The sequence below is a fragment of the Nothobranchius furzeri genome, chromosome 5 (genome assembly GCF_043380555.1).
Source record: "Nothobranchius furzeri strain GRZ-AD chromosome 5, NfurGRZ-RIMD1, whole genome shotgun sequence".
Taxonomy (NCBI): Eukaryota; Metazoa; Chordata; class Actinopteri; order Cyprinodontiformes; family Nothobranchiidae; genus Nothobranchius; species Nothobranchius furzeri.
Genome location: NC_091745.1, coordinates 29,831,870 through 29,850,428, shown reverse-complemented (window position 1 = coordinate 29,850,428; position 18,559 = coordinate 29,831,870). Strand labels below are relative to the sequence as shown.

Genomic DNA, 18,559 nt, shown 5'->3' with positions numbered 1-18,559 from the left:
GCTGTAGGTTTAGTGTGCTCATAGGAAACGTGACAAAAGAAAACAAAACACATTTCTCTTTATGGCCTATATGTGATTTATAGAATACATGTGAACAACTAACATTTCATGTTCTACCACCGAATGTTTGGATCAAAATATGAACCAATCAGATCTTAGATGAGGTGAGAGCCAGGCGTTTCCCATCATCATCTATGTTTTGCAGCTGAGGGAGAGCAACTGCAGCGCCTTGCTCCAAAATCTGCGGCCGCCTTGATCTCACAAGTTTATCGTTGTCTACGTATGCATGACGTCAGAGCAAGTCGGCATCAATTCGGACACGAATCTAACCGGCATGCACCGCTCGCCGATCACCGCTGGTCTAGTCTGCGCAGAACTGGCTCATCTCGAACACAGCCGATGGCTCGAATACAGCAAAGCGGAGTTGGTGATGTACTGTGTTGTATGCCGGAAGTATGCGACGACAAAATCATGTTTTGTTGAGGGAACAAACAAATTCAAACTTGAATACGTTATTATGTTTGTGAATGTGTACAAAATAAAGGTTTATTACATTTAAAACAGTTCTGTTATTATTTTGACTCGTTTTGGCAGCTGACCAGTGGGGCCGGTAGATTCTTGGTGGGGCCGGTAAATATTCAGAGTTACCGGCCCGGCTGGCCGGTTGGTTTTGAAGTTAATGTCCATCCCTGCTTTCATTTCTCCACCTCACCCACAGGTACCTCAACTTCTGCTTCTGTGAAATAGAGCTTCCTTGATCTGCCTTGATCTACGGTCGCCATGTCATTGGCGGAGCGCTGCAACAGCCGGCTTATGTGTATGCATGAGGTCCACAAGGCACTTTGCATTGACTATTTATGGCAGTAAGTGGGCGTGGTGAGGGCGGGATGTGACTAAAAAGCAGCTGAGAAACATTCCCGTTAGTCTCTGATTTATGAAGCGGAGATTGAGTGCAGCTGTGCGTCCTCCATGTTTGATAGGTCACACACCTGCTTGGCGTAAGTACATTTGTTTTGCTGAGCTTAAGTACGGTTTTAGTAAGGATTCTACGCCATGTTTGATAAATGAGACCCCAGCTCATTATAACAGCCTTCCCACGCAGGTGCGCAACAGGTAAATAACAATCGATAGACACCACGTGATCCGAGACTACTCCTATCCATCACAGCGACTTGTTAATTTTACAGTCCTTCTAATGCTTTGGTTTTCGGTTTCGGCCAAGGATTTTCATTTCGGTACATCCCTACAAAACATCAAAGCTGAAATGCAACGTTTACAAAATTATAAAACAAAGAAACTAAATCACTGAAGAGGCGTTTTCTTAGGTGGAACATAGAAGTAATAATATCTGGGCAAAGGAGGTCAAACATTTTTCTAATTATAGGTTATTAATTTACACACAAGCTATACTGATGAATGTTCAACTCAAGTTATACAAGAACACAAGAAGGCAATAAAAACAAACAAAAAAAGGGAAGATATTTACAGATAATAATAGTGATCATCATCATAATAATAACTCACTATTCACCTCAAAAATCCTGGTATAATTATTCAGCAGCCACAGTTATACTTTGACTTGAGCTTGTCACTACACTGGAGTTCGCTTAGCTCCATCTGGAGGTTGGTTGGTGTGCTTTCCACGTCACCCGCAAACATTACTGAGCAGTCAGAGCCTCCATTTTTGGGCTAGTAAGAGGAGGATCTTCAGTTTCTCCATCACTGAGGAGGTACGGCTGCAGATGTCGACGCTGGTAGCACGGACGCTAATGACTATAAACAGAAAAGGAGGGGGTGCTTCGACTGACGTCGCTAACGTCACAAAGCATTCTGGGATTTGTAGTCTTTGTGGTAAATGCACCAAATTTAAATAGACCACAAGCCAGATTTGACCCGAGGGCCCGAGTTTGACACTTGTGCCTTTGAGAGCAAAGGTAGGCACAGTTTATGATTAAATATTACCGTTGGCACTATTGACATGTAATTGATCTTAAATATGAATTTTTTTTCATCAGCCTGAATTTATACGGGGAAATAAAACAATCAATTTCAGTAAAACTCCATCCGCTCTGACAAAACGCACCTTCTGTATGTCAGCATCTTAGGCTTCAGCATTTTAAAGTTAAAGTCATCATCACACACTGGTGAAACTACATCTCTGCATCTGACCCATCCCTGTGGGGAGCGGGGAGCTGCAACTGTGTCAAGACCAGACCAGATTCAGGGGGAGGAGAGATGCCTGATGACACAAGTGGGCTACTTTCTCCTGGACGCAGGACAAATCTTTACATGGACAAAGTTGAAGCTGAGGCAGGAAAAGGCATGAATGCAACCAAAAAGGGTTTGGGGAGTATTTCTCATGAGGAAATGCCAATATCACATGGTAACAAGCTCCAAAAAGTGGATTTTCAAGGATCTGGCCCCTTTAAAAGACAAAAGAATCACAGAACCACAAATAGCAAGAAAGACTGGCTGCTGGGAAGGAAAACAGATAGGTGGGGATTGGATCAAGAGTTCTGGACCAAAACTGGGATTCTGACGAGAATGCGGAACCAGCTTTTAAATTTCCCAGCCTCTACTTGTTCTTTTGCATTCTCATTATTTTTACTGACAGTGAATTATATTTTAATTTTGATGCTAGAAGTCATTCCCTCACAGAGACTCTGACTTTAAACAAACAGTGAAAGAATCAGAGTTTAACTCACTAGAAATAGATACTGTAGACCATAGATGATGGAGTTTATTGTCAACACGGGCTTCCAGTCCTCTCTGTGGATGACAACCAGAGACACAAACAAACAAAATCCTCGTCAACTTTGTGTTTAATTAAGTCCTCGTCTTTAAAATCCACTTAGATTTAAGGCTTCTATGACAGAAAAAACACTGAAATCTTTCATGGTAATTGGTCTGTATTTGATATAGCACCTTCTAGGGTTCTACAACCCCCCAAGATGCTTTACAACACAACCAGTCATTCACCCATGCACACACACACTCCCACGCTGGTAGTACAGAGCTAAACATTGGCCACAGCTTCCCTGGACCACACTGACAGAAGCGAGGCTGCTGAGCACAGGCACCACTGGTCCCTCTGACCACCAGCATCAGGCAAGGAAGGTTAAGTGTCTTGCCCAAAGACACGACTGTGACAGAGCAGACCTTGTATCTGCAACCCTCGGGTTACGGGGCCAGCACCTAACCCCTCTGCCACGGTCTGTATCATTTTCTGTTTCAAAGGCTCTCTGATGCTGCTACAAGTTGAGCCAATCAGGAGATTTCTGTTATAACCATTGATGTTGTTAAACCAAATGTATGTAAATCAAGCTCCCGTTGGTTCACATGATCCACCGGGCCTTAAATAAACCTTAACCTCAGACGACACACAGAGACAGACCTTAAGATATTTAAGCAGACGTTTCCCTCCAGGTCGATGTTGGGATGATACACCATCGTCTCACACTTTACCTTAGGGGGGTCATGGGGATAACCCTGTCCTACCTGGAACACACAAATGTAAGTTAAAAAATCTATATCAGTTATAAAAAATGAATATACACTACCTAGCCCCAAAAAGGTGGCCACCTGGATTTAAGTAAGCAAAGAGGCACAGGCCTCCAGCAACAAGTTATTTAACCCCAACTGGTGCACTGAGTTGCTTCTCATTTCTTCAACAACCATGTGGAAAGACACCTCTGGTGGTCGTGGAAAAGATGTTAGTCTGTTTGAGAAGGGTCAGATCATTGGCATCAAGCAGAGAAAACATCTGAAATTGTCGAAACGACTACAATGGGTAAAGAACTGTCCAACGCTTTATTAAAAACTGGTCTGATGAGTCCAGATGGACCATGTTCCAGAGTGAGGGTGCATCAGGGTAAGAAGAGAGGCAGATGAAGTGATGCACCCATCGTGCCTAGTGTCTACTGTACAAGCCTGTGGGGGAAGTGCTATGATATGGGGTTGCTGCGGTTGGTCAGGTCTAGGTTCAGCAACAGGATGTACTCTAAGAATGTGGTCAGCTGACTACCTGAATATACTGAATGACCAGGTTATTCCATCGATGGACGTTTTCTTCGGGCATATTCCAAGATGACAATGCCAGGATTCATTCAGGCTCAGATAGTGAAAGAGTGGTTCAGGGAGCATGAGACATCTAGCCTAGTGAACTAGACCAAATTCTTGCTTTGCAAAGTTTGGTCTAGGCATGCTCCATTGGAACCTCCACAGCTCCTACCAGGACTCTGGCTGGCCAATCACAGCTCTCTAGAGGGGTTTCAAACACATAAAGAGCTGTGATTGGTTCATAATGGTGGGCCAATCATAGTGCTCTATCTGCTTAGTGAACAAATCACAGAGCTATATCCGCTTTGTGGGCCAATCAGGGCACTCTATATGCCTGGTGGGTGGGATGATGCAACAGAATGAAACAAGAGTATGTCACACTCATTGTCCAGTAGACAACGGTAGAACCCGCCCCACAACCGAGACCCGTCAATGGAGCGTGGCCAGACTAAATAATACATTTATTTAGTCTGGCTTGCCAGGCTAGGAGACATCATTTTCACACATGGATTGGTCACCAGAGTTCAAACTAGGGCTGTCACAGACAACTGTTTTAATAATCACTAGTAGTTTTTTGGCCATTAGTCAACTAACAGTGTCATGCGTAAAGTATAGCTTATTGCACCAAGATGCAGCTGCTTTAATGTACCCATCATTAGCTTCTAGTCTGAAGTGTGATCTGTTATGTGCCATCTAAATATAAAGACAAGATGATGGTTTATCAAATGACAGGGGCCTCATGTCTGTCTTTGCTTGCCGAGGTGTGTATGTTGTTGGCTTGGTAACAAACTCGCCCATTGAAGAGTGCTTTAATAACACTGTAACGTCGCTGGATACAATTAATCATTAGAGTTTGTAACGTCAGAGCAGATATGTGACATACATGTGATAATGGTAATGAAATTGCCATCACTACTGTTGTTGCCACAGTTATAAATACAAGTAACTCCTTGTTGACATTAGCGGCTAATGAGAGGCAATTAGCTCACAGACGCGACTGTCGCTCTTCGTTCTCCACCATGACGCGCTTCCTTTTAATGTGCTCATGCATCACCGTTGATCGCCTGTAAAAGGAGAGATCTATTTTGCAGATTTTGCACTGTACAGGTTTCTCTTCTTTGTAAAATGTTCCCAAACATTTGAGCTACATTCCCGGCTTGCCATGATGTCTTGTTTTTCCGGATTTGTGACTAGGATGGCCACAACTGCGCATGTGCCTCGAGCAGAAGGTGCCGGCAACATTACGAAATATACTTCATAGAATAAGCAGCACCAATTATTCATTTATTGTCAACGTCATCGTGATTAATCGACTAATCGTGGCTGCACTAGTTTAGACCTTAACCCCATTGTGGGATGTGCTGGAGAAGGCTTGTGCAGCGGTCTGACTCTACCATCATCAATGCAAGATCTTGGTTAATGAATGCAGCACTGAGTCTGGTGACACTGCAGAAGCTTAGTGAAACAATGCCACAGTGAATGTGTGCCGTAATCAAAGCTAAAGGCTAGAGGTGCTGAAAAAAATCGATTCAAGTCTGAATCGGGATTCTTATTAATAAAGATTCAGAATCGATTCCAAGAACTCAAATATTTGGCATGTTACAGGTTTGAGATGCACTTTTTTTATCTTTGTTAGGAGAGTCAGTACTCAGTTTACTTTTGTGGTCCCATAAATTGAGATGATTTATGTTTGAAACTGCTGATAAGAGGAAACTTGAATGTAAATTTAGTCATACTCAGAAATTTGAGATATTCTCATATTTATTTTCCAAGTTGATAAATGAGTACTCAGGATTACTCATTTAACTTGTTTCTACACATACTTGAAAAGTATTTGACCGTATAACTTTCAAAGCTACTGTTAGGTAACTACAGATTTGTAATATTTTACAAGGTAAGCAAAAATAAATGTTGCCTTTTGGTCAAAAGATTGTTTCTGTTTACAGTTTTATAATCACTTTAGTTTACCTTGTAAATTTGCTTTTTTGGAGCACGACCAGTTTAAAGTCAAATAAAAATGTCCCATAGCTTTAACTAACTTGTACAACTAAGTTCATCCTGGAGCTGACACTCTTTGTTAGGGCTGCACGATATTAGGAAAACCTGCGATATTCGATAACAGTGCTTAATATTGCGATATCGATATTACTCGCGATAAATGAACAAATACTAAAGTATGCAGTGTTGATGTCGTCTGGCGTGTGACGTCTGCTCTGGGTTCAAAGCAAACAAAAACTAATGCATGAATTCCATTACAACATAACATTTTTATTGCAAAAATATGCAGCTGCACCTGCTACTGTATTAGCAGCTGCACCCGCTACTGTATCAGCAGCTAGCGGCTGCACCCGCTACTGTATTAGCGGCTGCACCCGCTACCGTATTAGCGGCTGAACCCGCTACCGTATTAGCGGCTGCACCCGCTACCGTATTAGCGGCTGCACCCGCTACCGTATTAGCGGCGGCACCCGCTACCGCATTAGCGGCGGCACCCGCTACCGCATTAGCGGTGGCACCCGCTACCGCATTAGCGGCGGCACCCGCTACCGCATTAGCGGCGGCACCCGCTACCGCATTAGCGGCTGCACCCGCTACCGCATTAGCGGCTGCACCCGCAACCGTATTAGCAGCTGCACCCGCTACTGTATTAGCAGCTGCACCCGCTACTGTATTAGCAGCTGCACCCGCTACTGTATTAGCAGCAAAACAACAAACTGCATGCATGCAGTTTCTCAGTGACTTTAAAACATCACCTCCACCATAAAACTTGTTCTGATGCTCCAAATACAGAAAAACATCCCTTACCAGGGTTGTTAGAATAAATAAAATCAGAAAATAAGTTTAAATGTCAAATAAAAGTTAACATCACTTAAATGCAACAGCAAATTCTCTCATTGCTACTGAACATTTTCTCCACTTACAGGTGCTGGCCAGTAAATTAGAATATCATCAAAAGGTTGAAAATATTTCAGTAATTCCATTCAAAACGTGAAACTTGTACATTATATTCATGCAATGCACACAGACCAATGTATTTCCGATGTTTATTACGTTTAATTTTGATATTTATAGGTGACAACCAATGAAAACATCAAATCTGGTATCTCAGAAAATTAGAATATTCTAAAGGCCAATGAAAAAATGTTTGTTTCTCTAATGTTGGCCAACTGAAAAGAATGAACATGAAAAGAATGTGCATGTATAGCACTCAATACTTAGTCGGGGCTCCTTTTGCCTCAATAACTGCAGTAATGCGGCGTGGCATGGACTCAATCAGTCTGTGGCACTGCTCAGGTGTTATGAGAGCCCAGGTTGCTCTGATAGTCGTCTTCAGCTCCTCTGCATTGTTGGGTCTAGCGTATTGCATCCTCCGCTTCACAATACCCCATAGATTTTCTATGGGGTTAAGGTCAGGCGAGTTTGCTGGCCAATCAAGGACAGGGATACCATGGTCCTTGAACCAGGTGCTGGTGGTTTTGGCACTGTGTGCAGGTGCCAAGTCCTGTTGAAAGGTGAAGTCTGCATCCCCATAAAGTTGGTCAGCAGCAGGAAGCATGAAGTGCTCTAAAACTTCCTGGTAGACGGCTGCATTGACCCTGGACCTCAGGAAACAGAGTGGGCCAACACCGGCAGATGACATGGCACCCCACACCATCACTGACGGTGGAAACTTTACACTGGACCTCATGCAACGTGGATTCTGTGCTTCTCCGCTCTTCCTCCAGACTCTGGGTCCTTGATTTCCAAAGGAAATGCAGAACTTGCTTTCATCAGAAAACATAACTTTGGACCACTCAGCATCAGTCCAGTCCTTTTTGTCCTTGGCCCAGGCGAGACGCTTCTTGCGCTGTTTCATGTTCAAGAGTGGCTTGACACACGGAATGCGACACCTGAATCCCATGTCTTTCATGAGTCTCCTCGTGGTGGTTCTTGAAGCGCTGACTCCAGCTGCAGTCCACTCTTTGTGGATCTCCCCCACATTTTTGAATGGGTTTGTCGTCACAATTCTCTGCAGGGTGCGGTTATCCCTAGAGCTTGTACACTTTTTTCTACCACATTTTTTCCGTCCCTTCGCCTGTCTGTTAATGTGCTTGGACACAGAGCTCTGCGAACAGCCAGCTTCTTTAGCAATCACCTTTTGTGTCTTGCCCTCCTTGTGCAAGGTGTCAATGATTGTCTTTTGGACAGCTGTTAAGTCAGAAGTCTTCCCCATGATTGTGGTGCCTTCAAAACAAGACTGAGGGACCTTTTAAAGGCCTTTGCAGGTGTTTTGAGTAAATCAGCTGATTAGAGTGGCAGCAGGTGTCTTCTATATTCAGCCTTTTCAGAATATTCTAATTTTTTGAGATACCAAATTTGGAGTTTTCATTAGTTGTCACTTATGAATATCAAATTTAAATGTAATGAACATTGGAAATACATTGGTCTGTGTGCATTGCATGAATATAATGTACAAGTTTCACGTTTTGAATGGAATTACTGAAATATTTTCAACCTTTTGATGATATTCTAATTTACTGGCCAGCACCTGTATGTGGTTATGATATAAGGCTGTTGCTGTAACTGGGAAGTGAACTGTGCTGGGCCAAACTAGGAGAATATTAAGATTTTCTGAGGGAAAGAGAAAAACAATTGTCTACCTTTCAGAAGAGGAACTGGCAAAAAACTACATGGAAAATATGTGAAAACGTTTGTTTTTAACCCCAAATGGAAGAGAGGGTGCTCGCTGCGGAACCACAAAGGCGGAGCTGCACCAGAGGGTGGAGCTGCACTAGAGTCAGCTCCACCCATTCCTGCTCCTAATTGGTGCAGGCAGACTCGCCTCTGCTGAGACGGTCCTTGTTGCAGCAAAAGCACAAAGGTGGAGCTGCCGCTCCCGGCCGTTCCAAGTGACTCCAACTTCGGCTTAATGGCTGTAAGTAACCTAACTTAAAATAAACACAATTAAAGTTATTTATTTAAACGTTTATTTTGCAATGTGCGGTAAATTTGGCTCAAATTGCACTCGGTACTTATGCTAACATAGCTAGTAGGGTAGACTTCAAGGTTATCGAAAACGAATTTAAACTGAAAGCGCGTACACAAAACTAACTAACTGTATTTATTGAGATAATGGGCTTAGTTTTTGTTTCATAAAGTATGTCATAAAGTGTAAGAATTATTTCTATGTCACTCCCTGCCTACGACGCGTTGTCACCAGAAACAGAGATGCGATCATCTGTTGTGCCTTTTTGGTTAGCACGCTTTGATAAAATCAACAGAACAGAAAAGTTTGATAAAAGTCCATCGACTCACTCCCTTTCAAGGCAAATAAAAGACGTCTTAGCTATTGGAACGATGATTAAACACGCACTAGTCTTCAGAAACAACTTTATAACCGGTGAGTTATGGCTAACAAACAAGCTAACATTACAACTGTAAACTGCAAATCATAGCAATGGGAGCCAGCCGAAGTGGTGTACGCTGGTTTAGGTTGTGTGTGTATATGCTAAATTGATGAAAAATAATCCCTCTATTTTTTCTGGTTGTTGGGTGGTTTTCACTCGGTAGTACTGCATTATTCCAACACGTCAGAGAAGTCAGTGTGCTGATTGTGTAGCTGCGGTTACACATCATGTAAGCAAAGGTTGAGAGAAAGCGTCACAGGATTATTTGGGATTATTTATGACTAAGAGTATGTGCAAAATAACCTAAAGCATTGTGGTAGTCATGGTAGCTTGGCTTTAGTTTTATTGTGTTGCCAGTCAGTGTTTTTTTTAATAGAATTGTAGCACCTGCATTAATTGTTTGGCGTTTTAACGCACAGGTGCTGTTATTGTGTTTACTGAATTTGAACGTTACTCTGCCATACATCTTTTGTACTTGCCTGATTACGGTTTTTAAAAAGCATAATCATTTTCTGAGTTTTTATACTATTTTTTAGTCTTGTCCCTGTACACATCTTGTTTAAAGAAGACAGAAACAATCAAAACTAAACTAAAACTAAACTACCTATCGAATGGTATAAAGTAATTAAAACTAAAATTGAATTTAAAATTTTTATTCAAAACTAAATAAAATTTTAATCTAATGACAATTTTAAAAGTATTTTATAACCCTGGTAGACTTTCCCAGTGCACTTGTTTAACACAAAATAAATTAAAACCAAATTAAATGTGCTCAGTGTGTGTATTCTGATATTTATTTTTTTTTCATATTTTAGAATGTTCTTGTGTGTGTATGACTTTCACAGATGCATCAAACAATACTGAGGAGAGGGCAGGATCCTCTTCAGTCTATCAAGCGATGCAGCGATTGTTGCAGCAACATTCACTGCACTTTCTGTAAAATGACATATGCTGATTTTTACAAGGTTAAATACCATGTACAGAATCATGTGAGCATTGCTGTAAAACATGAAGGTATGTATGCAGTGTTTTAAATTTCTCCAGTAATTTATTTACTATTCCCTACTTTGTATGAGTGAGTTTCCAATATGAATGTTTAGTCATTTATTTTATGTCAGTTTCTTCTTTTTTATTATCAATAAATAACACAAGGCAAGGCTAGTAGTTTTATATAAGTACTTGATCTGGTATCGGGTGAAGTCTGTTGTGCTACTTTGCATGAAGCATCACCGTACACAAGACAGTTAATCAATCTGCTCTCTTTTCACTTTAGATTATGTCATCTTAAAATGCAGCCTGGGCTGTAGGGAAATGGCACATTATCATTGTTGTTACTGTCCGTCAACGATTCTGCGGAGAATGGCATTTGTGAAACATCTTGCTATATGTAAGGAGAAATTATCACGTCCTCCACCACCGGCACAGACAGCACCTCCTCCATCAGCACAGACAAGACCTCCACAGACAGGACCTCCTCCTCCACAGACAGGACCTCCTCCTCCATCGGCACAGACAAGACCTCCACAGACAGGACCTCCTCCTCCACAGACAGGACCTCCTCCTCCACAGACAGCACCTCCTCCTCCATCGGCACAGACAGCACCTCCTCCATCGGCACAGACAGCACCTCCTCCTTCGGCACAGACAAGACCTCCTCCATCGGCACAGACAGGACCTCCTCCTCCATCGGCACAGACAGCACCTCCTCCATCAGCACAGACAAGACCTCCACAGACAGGACCTCCTCCTCCACTGACAGGACCTCCTCCTCCATCGGCACAGACAGCACCTCCTCCTTCACCACAGGCAGGACCGTCGTCGTCCTCATCATCCTCACGACGATTAAAGGTCCGCCAGCCGGTGAAAGTGACATGCAGCCATTGCGGCATCACATTAAATAAAAAGAACTTGCAGGTGCATATTAATAGAAAGCACAGGCCAAAGGGACAACAGATATCAGAGACACGACACCTGTCATGTCAGTGTATTGATGCTACAAATGGCATCTTTGCAGTCAACAAATCATTCTTCAAACCATGCTCACCAATACATGTACAGAAAAAAACCTGGGGTACAAGCCAAAAACAAATTTGTGAATTGGATGATTGCAATACTAATTTGGACTTTGCAGTGAGGAGTGGAATTCTGCCATATGAATGCATCCACTTAAAATCATTGACATTTTCTCCCAGATCAGACACCCCCCCCCCCCACAATTCTGGAAGAAGAGGTGCTGCCAGACATAGTGTCTGCCAAAATATTTGGGGATGTGAGAAAACAGAGCTGCTTGAACCTCCAGAGCAAATCTGCTGCTGCAGGGGTGCCTCTCTCAGTTGATGTCACAGTTGGAGGGCCATCCTCAAAAAAGTTCATATCAGTTTTTGAACCCAAAGTGTCATGCTACAGAAGACTGGGAAGGGTAATGGTGGCCTTCGACATGAAAAAGAGGTCATGGCATTGCCCATGTGCCAAACCCAGACTGTTGTGCTTGCACAAAAGTGTGGCTAAATGGCATCTCTTTCAGACAGACAGAGAAATGTTCAAGACCAAAGAGAGTGCCACTGACAGTGGTGATGCTGCTGAGACAAATGAAGAACTGCAGGATGATGCAATACCAGTCGGAGGACAACAATATCCTCCTGGTGACAATGATCTCATGAGAATGGTAAAATACATAATGAAAAACAAAGCTCTACCAGAAAATCTCCCCCAGGATTTGGTCACTGGCTCCCAAACATTAGAGGACATTTCAAAGGACTTGATTCCCAAAGAAACCGTATGTGCAGAATGTGGAGGCCAACTTAATGAGCCAGTGCTCATTACAGCACGTGCCAAGCTGGTGGCATACACTGGTGTTGTACATGGTGAGACTAACTTAATCTATATTAACTAAACTACAAGGTTTAATACAAAGTAAACCTAAAGTCTGTGTTGTACACATGCGCAATGAATTACTTGTAGATAACATATAAGACAATATAAAATAAGTCAGCCTCTAACACCTACTTTGTGTCTACCACAATTATTTCTGATTTCTTCTTCAGGCTTTTCTACATACTGCAGGGAATGTCCCGACTGTGGGCTGATTTATCGATACCAGGAGTGGAGTGATGGGATTCATAATTTCAATGACCATATACTCCTCACTCTTCATCTATGTATTTATCTCCGTAACTCAATTCAGGTAAGCAAAACATGCAAGGAATGCCCTTGTTATTGATTAGAACGTGTACCTAACTCTATCTTTTACCGTTCTAGACACACCATGCTGTAAGCCGAGCAATAGAGGTCTTGGAGAAAACTGAAAATCAGACCTTGCCCAGTAAGGCCACAATGCTCCATGCATACATGCATTTTGAAGCCCTGACAGCTCACAGCTACTCATACTCCTGTTATAAGTGTGGATACTATCCACCTGTGGTTATCATGGACCTGCACAGGAAGGGTGTCTTCAATATGCCTAGTGAGTGTCAGAAAAAACTGCATGTAAAGAAACTATTTTAATGCTTGATTAATAGAATGCTTGGCTTTACAGCAAGTGAGATGGAGACTCCACCAGCAGACTTTGATGGCAGAGTCAACATCAAAGATTTCTATGACTCTGTGACGTCTCAGATCATTTGTACTGGCTTATTGACAAGTGAGTTGATAACATTTCCAGTAAGAAGAAGAATATCAATTCTTGAATACAGTTTAAGACATTCTGTTAAAGAATGACTTTCCATCATTATAGCACCCTAGCTCTCTGATTACATAATGTACATTTTACTACTCATATTTATTGATGTGTGTTTACCCTTACTCCGTGACATGTTTTCTCTTCATTCTACATAGTTGTCAGAAATTAATCTTCTGGAATGATTTATCCAGACAATTTTTGTGTGATTAAGTTACTCTGTTAAACACCAGGTGGTCGTAAGAACCCCTTTCTTGTTTTGCCATCATATCACAACTGGGCACCTTGGATTGGACCAAAATGCAGAGATGGGGACATTGTTTTCAACACTGAGCATGAGAAGTTGCATGCACCAAGGCAGGCTGCTGAGATGTCAGATCTCCAAATGACAGAGGAGAGACTCCAAGATGCCCTTATTAACCTCCGGGTAATTGCTATTTTGTAACTGTTAATTCATCATTGGGACTCAATGACAATGTTATTTATTTTGTTTGTTTTTCCTATGTTGAAATAATAGGTGGACATGGTGCGTAAGCTATGCAAACAATGTGGCATAGATTCTAAAGGTTCTAAGATGGACCTTATTCTCAGACTCCGGGAGGAGATGAAGAACAGGTCATCATATGATAAGATTTTTGAGAAGGTCTGGGGAGCATCAGGTAGGCTACATCTTTCACTGAAGAGCAGCATGTTATTAGTGTGCAGTGATAAAATCATGCTTCATACAATCTTTATTGTGAGAGGTTTTCAAAAAGTAAACATATGTACATAGTAGCTCAACAGTTGTCACAGGACTTACATCATGGACCACACTGAGTAACACAATACAGACTTATCCATGGCAGTTATTTTGTGTAGCAAAGTTTTGCAATCTCATTAACTCAACTTTTTCATTTCCATAGGTGGCTGGGCAGTTGTTATGTGCCCCTGTGCTGTTGTCTATTCAATAAAATTTAATTTAAGAGCAGAAAGCCCCAGAGACTATGCAGATATTTTGCTCAGCTGGAAGCACTTTCCCAACATTGCCATTTATGATTTTGCGAGGGGACTGGCCACACACACCAACTTGAGGGAACCTGAAAACTTGCCTTTCAGCCCACATGAGGGACGGCTGGCTGAGGCATCCAATGATAATGTAAAGTCAGCTGCTGAAGGAAAGCTGAAGGTCCATTTACCATGGCTAAAAAGTAAAAAAAAGGATGCAGACACAAACTGCCACCCACTCACAGGATCATCGGAACATTATACCTTGTATGATGTTTTCCATGAGAAAAACACAAAGGATCCTAGAGACATCCTTCGAAGAATAGCACTTGTTCCTGAACTGGCTGGCTGGGTCAACAGCCAGTGTGCTGAGCAATTATTTGCAGACATGAGGAAGAACAATTACTTTCTGAATACACTCACACCGTCTGAACACATCTTCATGATGCGCAACAAATTGCACCACTACAACACACAATGCAACAACAAGACTGAAGAAAGCATCAAGAAAGTGGTGAGCGAGGATGTCCTGCAGTTGGATCACAATGGGCAGATAGTAATGGGTAATATTATTTACATTCATTAATTCATATTTTTCACTAATTAAAACAAATAACTATCTTTATCATTCTAATATTTTCTTTTACTAAACCCACAGCTGCACAGCCACCCACAGAAGCAGATGTAACAACACAACCCTGTAAGTACAATACTGAGAAGAAATTTCAAAAATCATGCCAACAGTATGTAACAACTTTGTTTGAAAGGATAGCATGATAAATTCATGGAATTACGTCTTTGTCTCATAAGCATCATAATAAGCTTTTCACAGAGAAGGTTATATGATGACTGTTCAAATGTTTTATTGCCACACTGACATAAATGTACTCTTCAGACTGTCCAAGCATGTCTGACCTGCTTCCAGGTCTAACACCTAACCAGACATCTGACCAACTGAACAGGAGGATATGGGCTGTTAACCCTCTCCCAGCACAACAGAAATTGGTGATGTATAATTTTGTAGTAATATACATAAATATGTAGTCTACTTTTGTAAATTTTTATTATTATTTTTTCTGTTGTGCTATTTGTTTGTGTAAATGCTTTTTTTCCAGTTGGCGTATGTGTTGGATAAAAACAAAGATCCGTATGAGGACATACTTTCTTATAGCCCAGGACGGACATTAACAAGATGTGATTTCTGGTCTTTGGCCTTTGAAGAGGTTGAAGCACAGGTAATTGTACACTTCCATGCATGTGGTGTACATGAATACATCGGCTTTTAGTAATGACCTTACTTTTCTTTTAACAGATTGCTGATCAGTGCTTTCAAGTCATAACTGCTCTTGGAGCTTCACAGGTCAGCTTGTTTTTGTTCTGTGTGGTATTATTAAGCCTTTGGCAGGGAGGCCTTGTGGCCTTAAGAAGAAATTTCTCACTTCTCATGGAGTTTGTCACAGGCTTTACACAATACATTTTTCCTACATTTTCTAAAAAAAACTGTAGCACTACTAGTTTCTGTCTCTTCAGGGCAAAGACGTCCACACTTTCAGCATCTATTTGGTGGTTACCTGGTTACCACCATTTCACAATGATCCCCTTGCAGCTTTACCTGTAAGTTTCTTTTTAAATTATTGTTTGTGTGTACATATATATACAGTACTTCTGTGTGTATATGTCATTATTCCAATACACAGGACAATATTGGAACAAAGGACATCATTTTACTCCCTTCGTGGGAGTCCGGGCACTGGATTTTGTGTGTAAGTTAGCAAATTTTCCAAGTGAGATACTTTATTAACATGTATGTGGATGTGTAGCTGTTGATGTGATGTGTATTTGTTTTTCTGTTACATTTGCATTTTTCAACCCATCACTGTATTTGTCTCTTTTAGCATGCCATACACACATTCATTTTCTTTTGTAAACTTGTAGTTTTTTGTTTTTTTTTGTGTTGTGGTCTCTCAGTTGTTGCATGTCTTAATATCATCTGCATTTCCAGGTACTCAAGCCAAAGTCAAAAGAGATTTTATTTCTAGACTCCATGAACTCTGTAGACTTTGGACTTGGGAGCTACAGAGACATATTCAGGTTTTGTTCTCATTACAAAGCGTTCCGGAGTTTCCAGTCAAATTCTTCAAGAAGTTTTCTACTTCTGCATGGTTTGTTCCAGTTTGAACATGAAAAACAAACTCCAGGCGTTGGATATATCAGTATGTTTTGCTTCTCATATGTCAATATGATGAAGCTACAGTCTACACATCCTCTATTTGAGAACTGTTTTGGTATAACTTAGGTTCTGATTTGGATCCATATAAATAAATGGGTTTGCCTTGGTGGACACTCTTTGAAGTGCCAGTTATTGATAAAGTCACCGCTAAGAAATATAAAACTCCTAGAGTCTGTCACTCATGATGACGGGTATGGCAGTTCCATTCAAGGCCATATGTTCCTCTTTCTGCCAGTTGGGTATGGTTATTTATAAATAATGGTCATCTTATTAGACCAATTCATTTTAAAACCACTGGCTGAAACACAACATGAGGTGGGGTAGTTCTGTTTTAAACCCCAACTCTTTATTTTTTTGACTTGTATGTTTACTTAGTTTTTGGCTTTAGGGCCGTACTGTATGCATTTATATTGTATTGTTGTTTTATGACAGAGTCTTGGCTAATCACATTTCACCAGGCCATTGGAACACTGTAACATTGAGTCAGTTGAAGGTACGGGTTTTTAACATCTTTGCACACAAACCTTTATTATCTGCTGTGGAGTGTGATGAAAGAATAACTATAGATAATATATGTGGTCTTATTATTGACAGGGTGCACCACTGCAGTGGGGAGGGAATGACTGTGGGGCATACATGATGATGGTCAGTGGTCTTACAATTTAAATGCCATGGTCTTTGTGTGTTCTAAATGCAGATTTGTGGATGTACCATTGGAGTTTGAATTTTGTTTTTCAGTATGCCCTCTATGTGACCCTGGACATGCCTTTTGATTTTGCTCAAGTGAGTTTGTATAGTTATTTTTAAAAAATGCACTGCAAGACCTATTTCAATTATATTAAGAACTTTTCACTTTATATATATTATCAGTCAGATATGCCCGTAATCAGGAGTTGGTGGTGCCAACAATTACTGAAGACATTTCCTCTGGCTGGGTATGAATCCTTTGCAGGAAATTTCCAAGATGTGAGTCCCCAGTACATGGGGAGTTTGTAATATATCAGGGGAAAAATCTTTTTTGCAATCTTTTCTTTAAAGTCAATTCAGCCCACCAGAGCCGGAAATGATGGAGGTCACCCAAGGAGAGCCCACCCCAACAGAGCCAGACACTATGGAGGTCACCCAAAGAAAAGAAATACAAGTGTGTAGCATCTAGTGAATGTTTATTGTTTTTAAATTGGTTGTTTTATGTATTTGTATTGAATGAAGAGAACATGACTAATTTCATTGTTATTGGAATTCATTATCATTTTGCATATAGGACGTGCCTGTGATGAGAGGCATTATGGTGGCCTGGAACTGGGTGAAGGAAAACCAAAAACACTTTGCTGGAAAGGTTATCCCACCAGACATCATCAGTATGGATGAAGACGACGCAGCAATGGCCATCACAATGCAGGAACTGTTCATGACTACACATGACATGGATAGGGATGAGGATGAAATTCGGTCTCCCTTCATTTTCACCTTCTCAAACAAAGATGATATGGAGTTTTTCATGCATGAAATAAGAGACAAACGAGATATCCGTGTGTCTTGCATGTGCAACACAGATTAGTACCTGGTGTTTTGCTGTTTGGTTTAGTTTACCAATCTGTCATCAATAACATGTAAAATAAAATCATCAACATCTCAGTCATTAATTCATCTTCAATGTCTGTTATCGTCACTAGGGCTATGGGGGAGCTGGATTATGTCTCAGATTTAGAAAGGCAGGCTACACGCACATATGCATATATATATATATATATATACACACATATATATACACATTATATATATATATATAGCTACTGGATTATGTCTTAATATATATATAACTGCTGCGTGCCCTTTTAGAAGCTGTTTTTTATTTCAATTGCTGCCATGTAACATTAAAATTCTGATGAAGTCCAGTTGCAAAGATGCAAAACAATTTAAATTGTAATTTTTACAAATAAAATCTTGCTAACCTCACAACCTCAGCAAAGACAAAATTGTGGGGGCCCCTGCTGTAACTGGCTGACTAGCATAATTTTCAGTCAGTACACATGGACCTAAACTGTTAGAATAAAAAGTGAGAAAACATATTTAAATTGAGATAAAAACAGGGAAAAACACTTTGCAAAGATATAAAAGATAAGTGCCCTGGCCGGGATCCAAACCTGCGTAAGTAGAGCCCGACCGTAACTTGGTTATCATTCTGGCTAACATGGGTCAGGTTCATATACACTAAATACAAAA

The 18,559-nt window shown here is 41.1% G+C and overlaps 2 protein-coding genes across 6 annotated transcripts in view; one reads left to right on the top strand and one right to left on the bottom strand.

Annotated features, from left to right (window-relative positions):
- ube2m (ubiquitin conjugating enzyme E2 M) overlaps positions 1–18,559 on the bottom strand; it is a 29,300-nt gene that overhangs the window by 4,626 nt on the left and 6,115 nt on the right. Inside the window, exons 4-5 of the mRNA XM_054734204.2 lie at positions 3,395–3,498; positions 2,706–2,769 (exon numbers count right to left, since the gene is read on the bottom strand). Of these exons, the coding sequence (XP_054590179.1) occupies positions 2,706–2,769; positions 3,395–3,498 (168 nt within the window). The remainder of the gene's footprint in view (positions 1–2,705; positions 2,770–3,394; positions 3,499–18,559) is intronic.
- Positions 12,755–17,250, top strand: LOC139070006 (HMG domain-containing protein 3-like). Of its 5 annotated transcripts, none has more exons than XM_070551542.1 (15): positions 12,755–12,909; positions 12,982–13,086; positions 13,356–13,549; positions 13,640–13,781; positions 14,025–14,669; positions 14,765–14,806; positions 15,002–15,111; positions 15,222–15,341; positions 15,419–15,466; positions 15,637–15,720; positions 15,804–15,869; positions 16,109–16,829; positions 16,931–16,981; positions 17,075–17,119; positions 17,211–17,229. In XM_070551542.1, exons 1-12 carry the CDS (start codon positions 12,780–12,782, stop codon positions 16,400–16,402), a joined length of 1,980 nt encoding a protein of 659 aa, XP_070407643.1. In that variant the 5' UTR covers positions 12,755–12,779; the 3' UTR covers positions 16,403–16,829; positions 16,931–16,981; positions 17,075–17,119; positions 17,211–17,229. The 5 variants fall into 5 exon arrangements, with proteins under 5 accessions (XP_070407643.1, XP_070407646.1, XP_070407647.1 ...); XM_070551545.1 differs by having other exon boundaries at positions 12,756–12,909; positions 15,804–15,867; positions 16,769–16,829; positions 17,211–17,225; XM_070551544.1 differs by having other exon boundaries at positions 12,757–12,909; positions 16,769–16,829; positions 17,207–17,250.

Excerpts from the sequence above, each read along its gene's own strand:
- LOC139070006 (XM_070551542.1), top strand. The coding sequence starts at position 12,780 with ATGCTCCATGCATACATGCATTTTGAAGCCCTGACAGCTCACAGCTAC. Across the intron at positions 13,550-13,639 it reads ATGCCCTTATTAACCTCCGG|GTGGACATGGTGCGTAAGCT; the intron begins GTAATTGCTATT and ends TTGAAATAATAG. Across the intron at positions 15,112-15,221 it reads TCCCAGCACAACAGAAATTG|TTGGCGTATGTGTTGGATAA; the intron begins GTGATGTATAAT and ends CTTTTTTTCCAG.